Below are 16899 nucleotides of genomic sequence, written 5' to 3' on the forward strand. Positions count from 1 at the left end.
TAGGCTTGTGTTTTTAATTACAACAACATTATGAACTATTTTAAATTACGGAATATTCCCAAATATTATTATCTCTTAAAAAATCTTTTTGCAAATTTAATTTTCTTAAAAAAATCAAGGTTTTTTTTCATTATCATATAATCTTCATTTAAGGAATTCATGTTGGTTTAATTATTTATGTTTTAAAAGACCCTTTATTATCAAAATTTCTTTGTTTTGGGTTCAATTAACTTTCATTATTTGGAGAGATATTAAAGACACGTTTTTTGGAATACATTTTTATATAAAATAATATTTGTAAAAAAAACATGCTTGAAATCAAGAGGACATTCAACTGTTTAAGTAAACTAAAGACTTTTAAATGGAATCTGATTAAAGAAACGGTTCTAGTTCAGTTCTAGTTCAATTCTAGTTCAGTTCTAGTTCAGTTCTAGTTCAGTTCTAGTTCAGTTCTAGTTCAGTTCTAGTTCAGTTCTAGTTCAGTTCTAGTTCAGTTCTAGTTCAGTTCAGTTCTCGTTCAGTTCTAGTTCAGTTCTAGTTCAGTTCTAGTTCATTTCTAGTTCTAGTTCAGTTCTAGTTCAGTTCTAGTTCAGTTCTAGTTCAGTTCTAGTTAGTCTAGTTCAGTTCTAGTCAGTTCTAGTTCATTTAGTTCAGTTCTAGTTCAGTTCTAGTTCAGTTCTAGTTCAGTTCTAGTTTCAGTTCTAGTTCAGTTCTAGTTCAGTTCTAGTTCAGTTCTAGTTCAGGTTCTAGTTCAGTTCTAGTTCAGTTCTAGTTCAGTTCTAGTTCAGTTCTAGTTCAGTTCTAGTTCAGTTCTAGTTCAGTTCTAGTTAATTCAGTTCTAGTTCAGTTCTAGTTCAGTTCTAGTTCAGTTCTAGTTCAGTTCTAGTTCAGTTCTAGTTCAGTTCTAGTTCAGTTCTAGTTCAGTTCTAGTTCAGTTCAGTTCAGTTCTAGTTCAGTTACTAGTTCAGTTCAGTTCTAGTTCTGTTCTAGTTCAGTTCAGTTCTATTTCAGTTCTAATTCTGTTCTAGTTCAGTTCTAGTTCAGTTCTAGTTCAGTTCTAGTTCAGTTCTAGTTCAGTTCTAGTTCAGTTCTAGTTCAGTTCTAGTTCAGTTCTAGTTCAGTTCTAGTTCAGTTCTAGTTCAGTTCTAGTTCAGTTCTAGTTCAGTTCTAGTTCAGTTCTAGTTCAGTTCTAGTTCAGTTCTAGTTCAGTTCTAGTTCAGTTCTAGTTCAGTTCTAGTTCAGTTCTAGTTCAGTTCTAGTTCAGTTCTAGTTCAGTTCTAGTTCAGTTCTAGTTCAGTTCTAGTTCAGTTCTAGTTCAGTTCTAGTTCAGTTCTAGTTCAGTTCTAGTTCAGTTCTAGTTCAGTTCTAGTTCAGTTCTAGTTCAGTTCTAGTTCTAGTTCAGTTCTAGTTCAGTTCTAGTTCAGTTCTAGTTCAGTTCTAGTTCAGTTCTAGTTCAGTCTAGTTTAGTTCTAGTTCAGTTCTAGTTCAGTTCTAGTTCAGTTCTAGTTCAGTCTAGTTCAGTTCTAGTTCTGTTCTAGTTCAGTTCTAGTTCAGTTCTAGTTCAGTTCTAGTTCAGTTCTAGTTCAGTTCTAGTTCAGTTCTAGTTCAGTTCTAGTTCAGTTCTAGTTCAGTTCTAGTTCAGTTCTAGTTCAGTTCTAGTTCAGTTCTAGTTCAGTTCTAGTTCAGTTCTAGTTCAGTTCAGTTCTAGTTCAGTTCTAGTTCAGTTCTAGTTCAGTTCAGTTTCTAGTTCTAGTTCAGTTCTAGTTCAGTTCAGTTCTAGTTCAGTTCTAGTTCTGTTCTAGTTCAGTTCTAGTCAGTTCTAGTTCAGTTCTAGTTCAGTTCTAGTTCAGTTCTAGTTCAGTTCTAGTTCAGTTCTAGTTCAGTTCTAGTTCAGTTCTAGTTCAGTTCTAGTTCAGTTCAGTTCTAGTTCAGTTCTAGTTCAGTTCTAGTCAGTCTAGTTCAGTTCTAGTTCAGTTCTAGTTCAGTTCTAGTTCAGTTCTAGTCTAGTTCAGTTCTAGTTCAGTTCTAGTTCAGTTCTAGTTCAGTTCTAGTTCAGTTCTAGTTCAGTTCTAGTTCAGTTCTAGTTCAGCTCTGCATAGTTCTGTTCTAGCTTTTACGAGTTGTTATTTTTGAAGCTGTTAATTTGAAAGGAGTAAAAGATAATGTAGATATATTTTATATCATTGCAAAGGAAATTGTTTATACTTTTCAATAATTTATAAAATGTTTCACAATTAACAAATTCATTTAAAACTTTTTACAAATACACTTATTTTAAAAATAACTAAAAAGAGTTTTTATACAGTTGCTTGCATTAAATCAAGTTAAATTAGTTATATTATATATCGTTTGAAAGGAAATTATGTCTACTGTTCAAAAATGTATAAAATTTATATTAATCTAAATATTCATGAACGTCTTTTTGCAAAAAGATGTATAAAATCGTTGACATTTGCTCTAAATATAAAGATGACAAACATATGTTGTCGTTTGTGGTTGTATTGACGTAATTGTAAATCAGCAGTAACGGTAAACTATTAACAGTGCTGCCAATGTATAATTTAGAAAGCTGTAACCCTTTTTGTTTTAAATTTTAGTTGTACTCTTGAAATTATGTATAATTTAAGGAATATTTCATTTTAGACTAAAAAATAAAATAAATCGATGTAATTTTATAATCTTTAAGCTAAAGTCCGGGAATTTTTTAATGTTTTTTTGAGAATTACTTATGGCATTGTTACTTTTTTATGAAATTTTTATGAAAACGTCAGCATTTAACTTGAACTTTATCATTTTGAGAGCAAAATTTACGACACGTTTTTTCCAACATTTTCAATTTGATATTTTTAATCATATACTTGTTCCAATTACAGAAATTTTAATTTTATTTACAAAGAAAATAAAGCAATAAATTATTATTTGCAAAAAAATAAGATTAATCTTTTAAACTAAAAACAGAGCAAAAAGAATTTAAAATAAAAGATTAAAAATAATACTTGAGCAAGCAACCATATTAAAAATTTTATTAAAAGTTTTTTAGTATAAATGACCCTTAAAATAAAAAGTTTATCAACTTTTTCTGTCTGTTTTTTTGTAAATTAAATTTAATTAAACTTTTGTTATAATTCAAATTAATAGTTAAAATTTCCCAATTGACGTCTCTAAAGTAGGACTTTAATTTAACCTTAACACTCACCTTTGCATTTTCCAGATATCTTTGCTTATGGCGGTTATTTGATTGCCTCCAACATATAAATATTTCAAATTCCTTAATTCGATAACCTGTTCCGGAAAGTGGGTCAAAAGATTGCCACTTAAATTCAATTCTTTTAGGCAGGATTGTTGATTTTTCATGGTAAACGTTTTGGGCAATGATTGATTGGTTAATTGATTATTTTTGGCCACTAAAGTGACCAACGGCAATTGGGCTATTGCTTCGGGTAATTCTGTCAATTGATTTGAACTTAAATCCAAAATGCGTAAATTTGTGAAATTCTTAATGGTCGTGGGTAAAAATTTGAGACGATTATGATTGAGTAATAAAATTTCTATATCTTTTTGTGATTTCAAACGCTGTTTAGTCTCGGAGTAGAGATCATCTTCCAAAGTGATTTCGTATAAATTCATGCGGCCATAATCCAAAGTTTTCTGTTCGCGTGAGTCGGTGTCACTGCTATCTGATGTATAAACCTCCATTTTGTTTTGTTTATTATATTTTTTTTCTTTTACAATTAAATGAATTTGTTAAAAATTGTTTAAATATTCTTTTAAATAATTATTTTTATTTATCTCTTATTTATTTTCAATTTATCACATAATTTTCTGTTTTTCTTTGATATGTTGCCCTAGTTTTCACTTTTCCACTTTTCTTTAAGTTTGTTTACACGCCCGTTTTATTTTCTTGAAATTTTTTTATATAATAAAATCCGTGTCCGTTCTGAAAAACATACGTTGTTGAAATGATCAGTCTATAGTTTGACTCTCGCCTATAAAGCTTGACTTAATCAAGTGTTCAATTTATTATCACCTCTAGACAGTGTATATTTCTTATTCAATGTGTGTGAAAGTCGTAGGAACAAAAAAAAACTTTCTTAATCTAATTTAAGTCGACTTTTTTTGCACCCGACTATTTAATATTCTACAACTAGAAAATTTCTTCAAAAAACTTTTTTGCAAAAAGTCTTCAATTAAGTTTGCAATAAATGAGAATAACATACACTTTTAAAAAGTAGACATAATTTCCTTTTCAGTGATATATAATATATCTACTCTAGCTTTGACATCCCTTAAAGTAATGGCTTCAAATGTGACAACTACTAGTAAATTATATAAAATTTATTTAGTAAACTTTTGCTTTACTTAACCTATCTTTTATTTTGATATACGAAATAATAAGATAGATTATTATATATCAAAATTTAGGAAATTATGTCTACTTTTAGATAATATATACAAATTTTTAATAATTTAATAGTTCATGCAAGATTTCTTACAAAAAACAACTAAGAAGCGTTTTTCGTCAGATTTTCAAAGTTGCTACTTTCTAAGCCAATAATTTCACAAGTTGAAAGATATTTATTAAACATATTATATATCAATGTATAGGAAATTATGTCTACTTTTCAAAAATATACAATTTGTTTCTTATATAACAAGTTTCTTAAACAGTTTTTGCAAAAAATAAGACAAACTAACTTTTTATAGAAATTTTTTGGTAATATTAATTTTAAACTCCTTAATTTAACAGTTAAAGAAGATAAATTATACATATTGTATATCAAATTGAAATTGTGTCTATTTTTCAAAAATATATAAATCTTTTACTAATTCTAGACTTTTTATAAAAATTTCACAAAAAGTTTTCACATTATAATATTTTATACTTCTGCTGTCATTCATTCAATTGTAAACAAACTGTTAAAACAACCGCTACTGGTAAAACAGTAATGCCAACTATGAATTTATAATTAAGATAAAATAAATATTAAAAGAAAACTAAAATATTTAAACTTTCATAAAATAGTCCAATAAAACGTTTTAAAATCAATGTGTTTTATAAATAATATTCTAATTTTCTATTTGTTTAAACAAATTTTTATAAAAAAGCTCATTTTAAATTCGTTTAACCCCTATTAATTTCTAAAGCCAGTTTTTGCAAGATTGTCTTACTCTTATCATTCATCTTTCTCCGTAATTTTATTTTATATATTTCATTATTTTACACTTTAACGTCAATATTTATTTTCACTCACACAAAATAACAACAATTTAAAAAAAAAAAAATAATAATAAATTTCCATGTTTACTTATGTATTACAGGAATAATAGTTTATTTTTTTTACATAATTCTAAAACTAATTGGAGACAATTGAAATTATCTCTCTAATACTTACTTTCCTTGTGATTTTTTCTAAAATTTTATTTTGTTTACATTAAATTTTATGCGAATATACTTTAAATATATTTGAAATTATTTTCTATTTCTTATCAAAAAAATAATAATTTTGTTATTGTATTGTTTTTTTTTAAATTTTTGCAGACTCATTTTCTTTGTGATTTTTTTTTCTATTTTTTAATAATTGCTGACAATACTATTTTTATTATTAAATGTGTTTTAATCTTTTAAATTAATATAATGGGGGGAACAAAAAAGTTGACCATAAAGTGCAACTACCATTATTTTGAATTGTGTATCAAATATATAAATATTTATTAAATTGAAAACGAATTTTAAAGACTCTACAGTAAATTTAAAGGAAATTGATCAAACTAGAACACAAATCAAACGGAACTAGAACAAAACAGAACAGAACAAATTGTTCAAACTAGAACAGAACTAGAACAGGCCTAGAACTGAACTAGAACAGAACTAGAACTGAAATAGAACAAAACTAGAATTGACCTAGAACTGAACTAGAACTGAACTAGAAATGAACTAGAAATGAACTAGAAATGAGCTAGAACTGAACTAGAACTGAACTAGAACAGAACTAGAACTGAACTAGAACAGAACTAGAACAGAACTAGAACAGAACTAGAACAGAACTAGAACAGAATTAGAACAGAACTAGAACAGAACTAGAACAGAACTAGAACAGAACTAGAACAGAACTAGAACAGAACTAGAACAGAACTAGAACAGAACTAGAACAGAACTAGAACAGAACTAGAACAGAACTAGAACAGAACTAGAACAGAACTAGAACAGAACTAGAACAGAACTAGAACAGAACTAGAACAGAACTAGAACAGAACTAGAAACTAGAACAGAAAAACCAGAACTAGAAACAGAACTAGAACAGAACTAGAACTAGAACTAGACAGAACTAGAACTAGAACAGAACTAGAACAGAACTAGAAAACGAACAGAACAGAAACTAGAACAGAACTAGAACAGAACTAGAACAGAACTAGAACAGAACTAGAACAGAACTAGAAACAGAACTAGAAACAGAACTAGAACAGAACTAGAACAGAACTAGAACAGAACTAGAACAGAACTAGAACAGAACTAGAACAGAACTAGAACAGAACTAGAACAGAAACTAGAACAGAACTAGAACAGAACTAGAACAGAACTAGAACGAACTAGAACAGAACTAGAACAGAACTAGAACAGAACTAGAACAGAACTAGAACAGAACTAGAACAGAACTAGAACAGAACTAGAACAGAACTAGAACAGAACTAGAACAGAACTAGAACAGAACTAGAACAGAACTAGAACAGAACTAGAACAGAACTGAACAGAACTAGAACAGAACTAGAACAGAACTAGAACAGAACTAGAACAGAACTAGAACAGAACTAGAACAGAACTAGAACAGAACTAGAACAGAACTAGAACAGACTAGAACAGAACTAGAACAGAACTAGAACAGAACTAGAACAGAACTAGAACAGAACTAGAACAGAACTAGAACAGAACTAGAATAGAACAAACAGAACTAGAACAGAACTAGAACAGAACTAGAACAGAACTAGAACAGAACTAGAACAGAACTAGAACAGAACTAGAACAGAACTAGAACAGAACTAGAACTAGAACAGAACTAGAACAGAACTAGAACAGAACTAGAACAGAACTAGAACAGAACTAGAACAGAACTAGAACAGAACTAGAACAGAACTAGAACAGAACTAGAACAGAACTAGAACAGAACTAGAACAGAACTAGAACAGAACTAGAACAGAACTAGAACAGAACTAGAACAGAACTAGAACAGAACTAGAACAGAACTAGAACAGAACTAGAACAGAACTAGAACAGAACTAGAACAGAACTAGAACAGAACTAGAACAGAACTAGAACAGAACTAGAACAGAACTAGAACAGAACTAGAACAGAACTAGAACAGAACTAGAACAGAACTAGAACAGAACTAGAACTAGAACAGAACTAGAACTAGAACAGAACTAGAACAGAACTAGAACAGAACTAGAACAGAACTATAACAGAACTAGAACAGAACTAGAACTAGAACAGAACTAGAGCAGAACTAGAACAGAACTAGAACATAACTAGAACAGAACTAGAACAGAACTAGAACAGAACTAGAACAGAACTAGAACAGAACTAGAACAGAACTAGAACAGAACTAGAACAGAACTAGAACAGAACTAGAACAGAACTAGAACAGAAGAACTAGAACAGAACTAGAACTGAACTAGAACAGAACTAGAACAGAACTAGAACAGAACTAGAACAGAACTAGAACAGAACTAGAACAGAACTAGAACAGAACTAGAACAGAACTAGAACAGAACTAGAACAGAACTAGAACAGAACTAGAACAGAACTAGAACAGAACTAGAGCAGAACTAGAACAGAACTAGAAAAAAACTAGAACAGAACTAGAACTAGAGAACTAGAACAAACTAGAACAGAACTAGAACAGAACTAGAACAGAACTAGAACAGAACTAGAACAGAACTAGAACAGAACTAGAACAGAACTAGAACAGAACTAGAACAGAACTAGAACAGAACTAGAACTGAACTAGAACAGAACTAGAACAGAACTAGAACAGAACTAGAACAGAACTAGAACAGAACTAGAACAGAACTAGAACAGAACTAGAACAGAACTAGAACAGAACTAGAACAGAACTAGAACAGAACTAGAACAGAACTAGAACAGAACTAGAACTAGAACGGAACTATAACAGAACTAGAACAGAACTAGAACAGAACTAGAACAGAACTGGAACAGAACTAGAACAGAACAGAACTAGAACAGAACTAGAACAGAACTAGAACAGAACTAGAACAGAACTAGAACAGAACTAGAACAGAACTAGAACAGAACTAGAACAGAACTAGAACAGAACTAGAACAGAACTAAAACTTAACTAGAACAGAACTAAAACTTAACTAGAACAGAATTTCTTTTCACTCTTTTATTGTATTAAAATATTAAGGAAATTCTTAAGTATTATATCAATTTATAAAAATAATTTAAATTCTTATATTTCTTCAGTTTTTCTTCTATTCAAATGTTCTTTTTCCGTTATAATTGCTCAATTTTATTGAATATATGTTTAACAACACTGTCCTTATTTTAACACTTAACAAACACTTTAAAATGTAAACAAAACAACTGTTAAACAGGAATGTCAAATGCTATTATAATAGCAGAGTATAGTAATCAAAGTCAGCTGTTATACGCATAACAATTTAAGTGGCAGAATTTTTTCATTGTTATTTCACAAAAAGTATAGAATAAATTAAAAATTAATTAAATAAATTTGTGCAAAATATAAAATAGAATAAAATTGTTTAAAATTTCGAAGGAAAAAGCAAGTTTTTTATAAAGAAAGTTATAAAAATAAAAGTGTTATAATAAAAAAAAGTAAATAAAACGAAAGAGTACAAAATCCAAGGGGAATTAAAGCATGTTGTTATAATAATAATACACTGTGAGAATTAGGTTATTTAAGTGATAAAATACACTGTAAATACTTAAATTAAGGGTTAATAGACTGTTAGTAATATACAAGTGATATATTTATCATAACTTTTCATTTTATTGGTGTTACTAGGTAAACTTTAATGCAGCTTATCTTTTATTGCTAAATTATATATTTTTATAACAAATTAGTTATTTTTTTTTTGTTCTAGTTTTTTATGACAGCTTTAAGAGCATAACGTTTGTAGGTAGTGTTCAGTTGTTAATTTAAATGTTTAATAACTTATCTGTACGACTCTCTAGACACTCTCTACATAGACACTTCCTAATCGTAAACACCAACCCATTCTCCAGTCGAAATTGTTTTTTATTGTATAATTTTATTTTATTTTTTTTTTAGATTTATTATGATTTGTTTTTACTCTGCCATTCTCTAACTCATTTACATATAATTTTGGTTTGTAAGAAGAATAATATTTATTGATAATTGTATATAATCTACTAAAAAGCAACAAATATCTACTTATTGGCTGAAAAGAAAGAAAATAATAAATATTATTCTATTATTGATTTATAATTACGAAATAGTATAAAACAATTCAATTATAAATGTCGTCTAGTCTAAAGTATGTTGGTTTAACAGTTTTAAGATCAACAAATTTCAAAACAACAACAAGTTTATCAATTACTACTAAATTAACCGCCACCGCAACAACAACAACGACACGCAATTATCATTTACTCTCTGCTATTGATCTAAATAATTGGAGAACCCCAACTCAACAGCAACAACAAAAATTACCTCAAACAGCTGTCAAAAATACTTCCTTATTAAAACTAATAAACAAAATAGATAAAACCTGCCTGCCATTAAGTACTTTTCATAAGTAAGTTAAATAATAATCATAAAATAATAATAAAAAAAAGAAAATGTACTCCAAAAAAAAAAAAACGTATTCTACTAAATATTTTCCATTAACTAAATTTATTCTTTCATTTCCTCTCTTAGATATAAAAACATAATGGATGCTCCGCCTGGCTTATTTAAGGGTTCTTTGGATCGTTTTAATGGCATCACTGTAGATTCTGCTGTAGAATTTAATCCAGAGGATAATTTTGCTGAAAAATTAGAAAGTATTAAATGTTACTTCTTACTTAATTAATAAACATATTTTATAAAATGTTTCTTCTATTTTAGAATCTTTGGCCTATTGGCAGGAACAGAAAAGACGTGCTATTTGGTTTCATGTTAAAACGGAACATTCCGAATGGGTGCCACATTTAACCAAGGTAAGGTGAATTCTCTTCTAGTTCTAAACCAGTTCAGTTCTACTTCAGTTGTAGTTCAGTTCTAGTTCAGTTCTAGTTCAGTTCTAGTTCAGTTCTAGTTCAGTTCTAGTTCAGTTCTAGTTCAGTTCTAGTTCAGTTCTAGTTCAGTTCTAGTTCAGTTCTAGTTCAGTTCTAGTTCAGTTCTAGTTCAGTTCTAGTTCAGTTCTAGTTCAGTTCTAGTTCAGTTCTAGTTGAGTTCTAGTTCAGTTCTGGTTCAGTTCTAGTTCAGTTCTAGTTCAGTTCTAGTTTAGTTCTAGTTCAGTTCTAGTTCAGTTCTAGTTCAGTCTAGTTCATAGTCATTCTAGTTCAGTTCTAGTTCAGTTCTAGTTCAGTTCTAGTTCAGTTCTAGTTCAGTTCTAGTTCAGTTCTAGTTCAGTTCTAGTTCAGTTCTAGTTCAGTTCTAGTTCAGTTCTAGTTCAGTTCTAGTTTCTAGTTCAGTTCTAGTTTCAGTTCTAGTTCAGTTCTAGTTCAGTTCTAGTTCAGTTCTAGTTTCAGTTCTAGTTCAGTTCTAGTCAGTTCTAGTTCAGTCTAGTTCAGTTCTAGTTCATTCTAGTTCAGTTCTAGTTCAGTTCTATGTTCAGTTCTAGTTCAGTCTAGTTCAGTTCTAGTTCAGTATCAGTTCAAGTTCTAGGCTCAGTTCTAGTTCAGTTCTAGTTCAGTTCTAGCTCAGTTCTAGTTCAGGTTCTAGTTCAGTTCTAGTTCATTCTAGTTATAGTTACAGTTCTAGTTCAGTTCTAGTTATAGTTACAGTTCTAGTTCATGTTCTAGTTATAGTTACAGTTCTAGTTCTGTTCTAGTTATAGTTACAGTTCTAGTTCTGTTCTAGTTCAGTTCTAGTTCTGTTCTAGGTCTGTTCTAGTTCTGTTCTAGTTCTGTTCTAGTTCTGTTCTAGTTCTGTTCTAGTTCTGTTCTAGTTCTGTTCTAGTTCTGTTCTAGTTCTGTTCTAGTTCTGTTCTAGTTCTGTTCTAGTTCTGTTCTAGTTCTGTTCTAGTTCTGTTCTAGTTCTGTTCTAGTTCTGTTCTAGTTCTGTTCTAGTTCTGTTCTAGTTCTGTTCTAGTTCTGTTCTAGTTCTGTTCTAGTTCTGTTCTAGTTCTGTTCTAGTTCTGTTCTAGTTCTGTTTCCAGTTCTGTTCTAGTTCTGTTCTAGTTCTGTTCTAGTTCTGTTCTAGTTCTGTTCTAGTTCTGTTGTAGTTCTGTTCTAGTTCTGTTGTAGTTCTGTTCTAGTTCTGTTCTAGTTCTGTTCTAGTTCTGTTTTAGTTCTGTTTTAGTTCTGTTCTAGTTCTGTTCTTGTCTAGTTCTATTGTAGTTCTGTTCTAGTTTAGTTCCAGTTCAGTTCTAGTTCTATTTGTGATTAGTTTAGTATAATTCTAGTTCAGTAAAAATGTATAATCAAATAATTTATGAATATATTCTGAATTACTAAATTTGTATTCGTTTATAGTGACATAGTTTTCAAAATCAGATATAGCTGATCATTTGCAATTCATATTTTGGAATAAATTAAAACATATTTAATGAAAAAAATCTATTGAAAATCTCAATACTTTTTGTATTCAACAATTAAGCGTAATTTATTGAAACTATTAGTAATTATTAACTCCGATTTTGGATTTATTATTAAAACGTAATAAATCGTTCAGCTCTCAAAAAAGGAATACAGAAATCATGGCATCCGTGACGTAAATCAGTAATGCCAAGTTTTTTTTTCGGTTTTTAAAAAGTTTACGTAATTTTTATCTCATATTCAATTTATCTTCAAGGCACGAGAACTAAGTTATAAAAAATTTTATAATTTTTCAAAAAATTTTAATTATTTGAAATTAGCATATCTTAAATCATATAAATTATTAATAAAAATTTAGTTTATTTTGATTTTTATAACAGCAATAAAGATAATTTTCCACATGTCTACATAATTTGTTTATGCACTTGGAAGGCAGCAAAAAGCACTTGAAACATGTGCTATTTTAAAAATACTTAAGATTAGAGTTAATTAAGATAATGACTGAAAAAATATGGACTTGACATAAATGGGTTTTTTGTCACAAATAGGTTTTTACCAAAAGTGGTCATTGACACATATTAATTTTTATTGAATAGTCCATCCAATGTTAAGTCCATCTAATAAGTTCAATTCAATTCTTTAGATCTGGAACAATTATATATTATATCGGAAACTTTTAAATCAGTTTTAGTTCTATACTAGTTCTGTTCTAGTTCGGTTCTAGTTCTGTTCTAGTTCTGTTCTAGTTCTGTTCCAGTTCTGTTCTAGTTTTGTTCTAGTTCTGTTCTAGTTTTCTTTAGTTCTGTTCTAGTTCTGTTCTATTCTAGTTCTGTTCTAGTTCTGTTCTAGTTCTGTTCTAGTTCTGTTCTAGTTCTGTTTTCTAGTTCTGTGCTAGTTCTGTTCTAGTTCTGTTCTAGTTCTGTTCTAGTTCTGTTCTAGTTCTGTTCTAGTTCTGTTCTAGTTCTGTTCTAGTTCTGTTCTAGTTCTGTTCTAGTTCTGTTCTAGTTGTCTAGTTCTGTTCTAGTTCTGTTCTAGTTCTGTTCTGTTCTAGTTCTGTTCTAGTTCCTGTTCTAGTTCTGTTCAAGTTCTGTTCTAGTTCTGTTCTAGTTCTGTTCTAGTTCTGTTCTAGTTCTGTTCTAGTTCTGTTCTAGTTCTGTTCTAGTTCTGTTCTAGTTCTGTTCTAGTTCTGTTCTAGTTCATTTCTAGTTCTGTTCTAGTTCTGTTCTAGTTCTGTTCTAGTTCTGTTCTAGTTCTGTTCCAGTTCTGTTCTAGTTTGTTCTAGTTCTGTTCTAGTTTGTTTTAGTTCTGTTCTAGTTCTGTTCTATTCTAGTTCTGTTCTAGTTCTATTCTAGTTCTGTTCTAGTTCTGTTCTAGTTCTGTTCTAGTTCTGTTCTAGTTCTGTTCTAGTTCTGTTCTAGTTCTGTTCTGAGTTCTGTTCTAGTTCTGTTCTAGTTCTGTTCTAGTTCTGTTCTAGTTCTGGTTCTAGTTCTGTTCTAGTTCTGTTCTAGTTCTGTTCTAGTTCTGTTCTAGGTTTCTGTTTCTAGTTCTGTTCTAGTTCTGTTCTAGTTCTGTTCTGTTCTGTTCTGTCTAGTTCTGTTCTAGTTCTGTTTCTAGTTCTGTTCTAGTTCTGTTCTAGTTCTGTTCTAGTTCTGTTCTAGTTCTGTTCTAGTTCTGTTCTAGTTTTGTTCTAGTTCTGTTCTAGTTCTGTTCTAGTTCTGTTCTAGTTTCTGTTCTAGTTCTGTTCTAGTTCTGTTCTAGTTCTGTTCTAGTTCTGTTCTAGTTCTGTTTCTAGTTCTGTTCTAGTTCTGTTCTAGTTCTGTTCTAGTTCTGTTCTAGTTCTGTTCTAGTTCTGTTCTAGTTCTGTTCTAGTTCTGTTCTAGTTCTGTTCTAGTTCTGTTCTAGTTCTGTTCTAGTTCTGTTCTAGTTCTGTTCTAGTTCTGTTCTAGTTCTGTTCTAATTCTGTTCTAGTTCTGTTCTAGTTCTGTTCTAGTTCTGTTCTAGTTCTGTTCTAGTTCTGTTCTAATTCTGTTCTAGTTCTGTTCTAGTTCTGTTCTAGTTTGTTTTAGTTCTGTTCTACATCTGTTTTAGTTCTGTTCTACATCTGTTTTAGTTCTGTTCTAGGTCTGTTCTAGTTCTGTTCTAGTTCTGTTCTAGTTCTGTTCTAGTTCTGTTCTAGTTCTGTTCTAGTTCTGTTCTAGTTCTGTTCTAGTTCTGTTCTAGTTCTGTTCTAGTGCTGTTCTAGTTCTGTTCTAGGTCTGTTCTAGTTCTGTTCTAGGTCTCTTCTAGTTCTGTTCTGTTCTAGTTCTAGTTCTGTTCTAGTTCTGCTCTAGTTCTGTTCTAGTTCTGTTCTAGTTCTGTTCTAGTTCTGTTCTAGTTCTGTTCTAGTTCTGTTCTAGTTCTGTTCTAGTTCTGTCTAGTTCTGTTCTAGGCTGTTCTAGTTCTGTTCTAGTTCTGTTCTAGTTCTGTTCTAGGTCTCTTCTAGTTCTGTTCTGTTCTAGTTCTGTTCTAGTTCTGTTCTAGTTCTGTTCTAGTTCTGTTCTAGTGCTGTTCTAGTTCTGTTCTAGTTCTGTTCTAGGTCTCTTCTAGTTCTGTTCTGTTCTAGTTCTGTTCTAGTTCTGTTCTAGTTCTGTTCTAGTTCTGTTCTAGTTCTGTTCTAGTTCTGTTCTAGTTCTGTTCTAGTTCTGTTCTAGTTCAGTTCTAGTTCAGTTCTAGTTCTAGTTCAGTTCTAGTTCTAGTTCAGTTCTAGTTCTGTTCTAGTTCTGTTCTAGTTCTGTTCTAGTTCTGTTCTAGTTCAGTTCTAGTTCTGTTCTAGTTCTGTTCTAGTTCTGTTCTAGTTCTGTTCTAGTTCTGTTCTAGTTCTGTTCTAGTTCTGTTCTAGTTCTGTTCTAGTTCTGTTCTATTTCTGCTCTAGTTCTGTTCTAGTTCTGTTCTAGTTCTGTTCTAGTTCTGTTCTAGTTCTGTTCTTGTTCTGTTCTAGTTCTGTTCTATTTCTGTTCTAGTTCTGTTCTAGTTCTGTTCTAGTTCTATTCTAGTTCTGTTCTAGTTCTGTTCTAGTTCTATTCTAGTTCTGTTCTAGTTCTGTTCTAGTTCTGTTCTAGTTCTGTTCTAGTTCTGTTCTAGTTCTGTTCTAGTTCTGTTCTAGTTCTGTTCTAGTTCTGTTCTAGTTCTGTTCTAGTTCTGTTCTAGTTCTGTTCTAGTTCTGTTCTAGTTCTGTTCTAGTTCTGTTCTAGTTCTGTTCTAGTTCTGTTCTAGTTCTGTTCTAGTTCTGTTCTAGTTCTGTTCTAGTTCTGTTCTAGTTCTGTTCTAGTTCTGTTCTAGTTCTGTTCTAGTTCTGTTCTAGGTCTGTTCTAGTTCTGTTCTAGTTCTGTTCTAGTTCTGTTCTAGTTCTGTTCTAGTTCTGTTCTAGTTCTGTTCTAGTTCTGTTCTAGTGCTGTTCTAGTTCTGTTCTAGTTCTGTCCTAGTTCTGTTCTAGTTCTGTTGTAGTTCTGTTCTAGTTCTGTTCTAGTTTTGTTTTAGTTCTGTTCTACATCTGTTTAGTTCTGTTCTAGCTCTTTTCTAGTTGTTCCCTAGTTCTGTTCTCTTTCATTTATCGTATTCTAATTTCCGTCTTCTCCTTGTTTCAGATGAATTTCGAATTTCATCATGCCAAAAACGGTATGGTGGTCCTCAATCGTTGGCTACCGGAGGATGAATACCCCAATCTACCCGTTTATTCGCATACCATGTTGGGCGTGGGAGGTCTAGTAGTGAATGACAAAAATGAAGTGCTCGTGGTATCAGAACGTTTTGCCCTCATACCCAACAGTTGGAAATTGCCGGGAGGTTATGCTGAGCCCCATGAAAACATAGTGGACGCCGCCATACGTGAAGTACGCGAAGAGACAGGTGTAGAAAGTGTTTTCAACACTGTCATTAGTATGAGACATGCTCACGGTGGACCCTTCGGTTGTTCCGATATCTATTGTGTGGTGGCCCTAACACCTACTTCTTTGGAATTGCAGCGCTGTGAACGTGAAATAGCTAAAGTTAAGTGGATGCCTTGCGATGAGTACTTACAACATCCCAATGTTCATGAGACCAATAGACATTTCCTAAGATGTTTTCTGGATTATAAAAAACGTGGCATACGTTTCACCTGTGAATTGGCCCAACATCAAATATTGAAAAAGGAATATTGTTTATATTACATGAAGGCAATTGAGGAGGGGGAGAGCGAGAAGAATGGTAAACAGCAGGATTCCCGGGAATTGGACAAACTGTAACATTTGTTAAGACAAATTATGTTTTATGTTATAACATAAATGTTTTTAATAGCTGTAGAAAAATGTTTTGTAAAATATTGCTAAAGAAAAGCTGTGCTTTTATTTTATAACTTTTATAAAGGAATTGTAAGTGAAATTTGTTTAGCTAAAAATTGTTTATTAAATTTGTATAGTAAATTTTAAAAATGTGAAAAAAAAACAAAACTTTTAATTTTTATAAATAAAACTATAAAATTGTTATTAGACTGTTATAATTTCAATATGATTACTAAATTAAGTTTATTATTATGTGTTTATTTAGTTGAACATTTCCGTTTTCCTGTTTATTTTCCTTGCAGCCTCTAGAAAGTTTGTTTTTCAAATTGTTCTTTGTAATACACAAGTGTTGCTTTAATCCTCAAGTCCTTTTTGAAAAGCAAAAAACATAAAACTTTCTATAAATTTTTTTATTCACTTTTTCCCTCTCTGTTCACAAACCACTTAAAATGCCATTCATTTTTATGTTTATTCATTCACTTTTTTTTTCTCATTTACAGTTTATGTTAAGCTTTCCAAGAGTCATTGACATTAATTTTTTAATATTCATTTCAAACAACCTCCTCCTCCTCGCTCTCCCAGGCAAATATTGCTTACAAAAAAGACGCAAGGGTTTAAAGTTAAATAAAGCAGTTATCATTATAATGCTTTAAATCCTGTTTAAATATTTATATCCTTTTTCGTTTTCCTGTCCCACATTTGTTGCATAAAAGTTGTCTTTAGAAAACTTTCAGTTTTTGTTTTTCTAAGGGGGTTTTTTGATTTCTCCTTCAAACTAAAGAAAATGGCCAAAATAATAATAAAATGAACACTTTACTTTTCCTGTCTAGGAAATTGTTAATGGTTGGGTAAACATTAGAT

At 30.7% G+C, this 16899-nt stretch overlaps 2 protein-coding genes across 4 annotated transcripts; one reads left to right on the plus strand and one right to left on the minus strand.

The window, feature by feature from the left end:
* Nucleotides 1–3177: 3177 nt before the first annotated feature.
* On the minus strand, nucleotides 3178–3981 carry LOC119615112 (leucine-rich repeat-containing protein 58-like). The gene has a single exon (XM_037971186.1). It carries the CDS (start codon nucleotides 3694–3696, stop codon nucleotides 3193–3195), a length of 504 nt encoding a protein of 167 aa, XP_037827114.1. The 5' UTR covers nucleotides 3697–3981; the 3' UTR covers nucleotides 3178–3192.
* A 4654-nt stretch (nucleotides 3982–8635) lies between these two features.
* LOC119615111 (nudix hydrolase 2) lies at nucleotides 8636–16244 on the plus strand. 3 transcript variants are annotated; one of them, XM_037971183.1, is made up of 5 exons: nucleotides 8636–9041; nucleotides 9309–9795; nucleotides 9918–10042; nucleotides 10107–10198; nucleotides 15364–16244. In XM_037971183.1, exons 2-5 carry the CDS (start codon nucleotides 9518–9520, stop codon nucleotides 16000–16002), a joined length of 1134 nt encoding a protein of 377 aa, XP_037827111.1. In that variant the 5' UTR covers nucleotides 8636–9041; nucleotides 9309–9517; the 3' UTR covers nucleotides 16003–16244. The 3 variants fall into 3 exon arrangements, with proteins under 3 accessions (XP_037827111.1, XP_037827112.1, XP_037827113.1); XM_037971184.1 differs by having other exon boundaries at nucleotides 8641–8851; nucleotides 15364–16151; XM_037971185.1 differs by having other exon boundaries at nucleotides 8937–8953; nucleotides 9497–9795; nucleotides 15364–16151.
* The last annotated feature ends 655 nt before the right edge of the window (nucleotides 16245–16899 follow it).

This window comes from Lucilia sericata, unplaced genomic scaffold (assembly GCF_015586225.1).
Source record: "Lucilia sericata isolate MDLA Ls3-8-SP2 unplaced genomic scaffold, ASM1558622v1 Contig004115F_arrow, whole genome shotgun sequence".
Lineage (NCBI taxonomy): Eukaryota > Metazoa > Arthropoda > Insecta > Diptera > Calliphoridae > Lucilia > Lucilia sericata.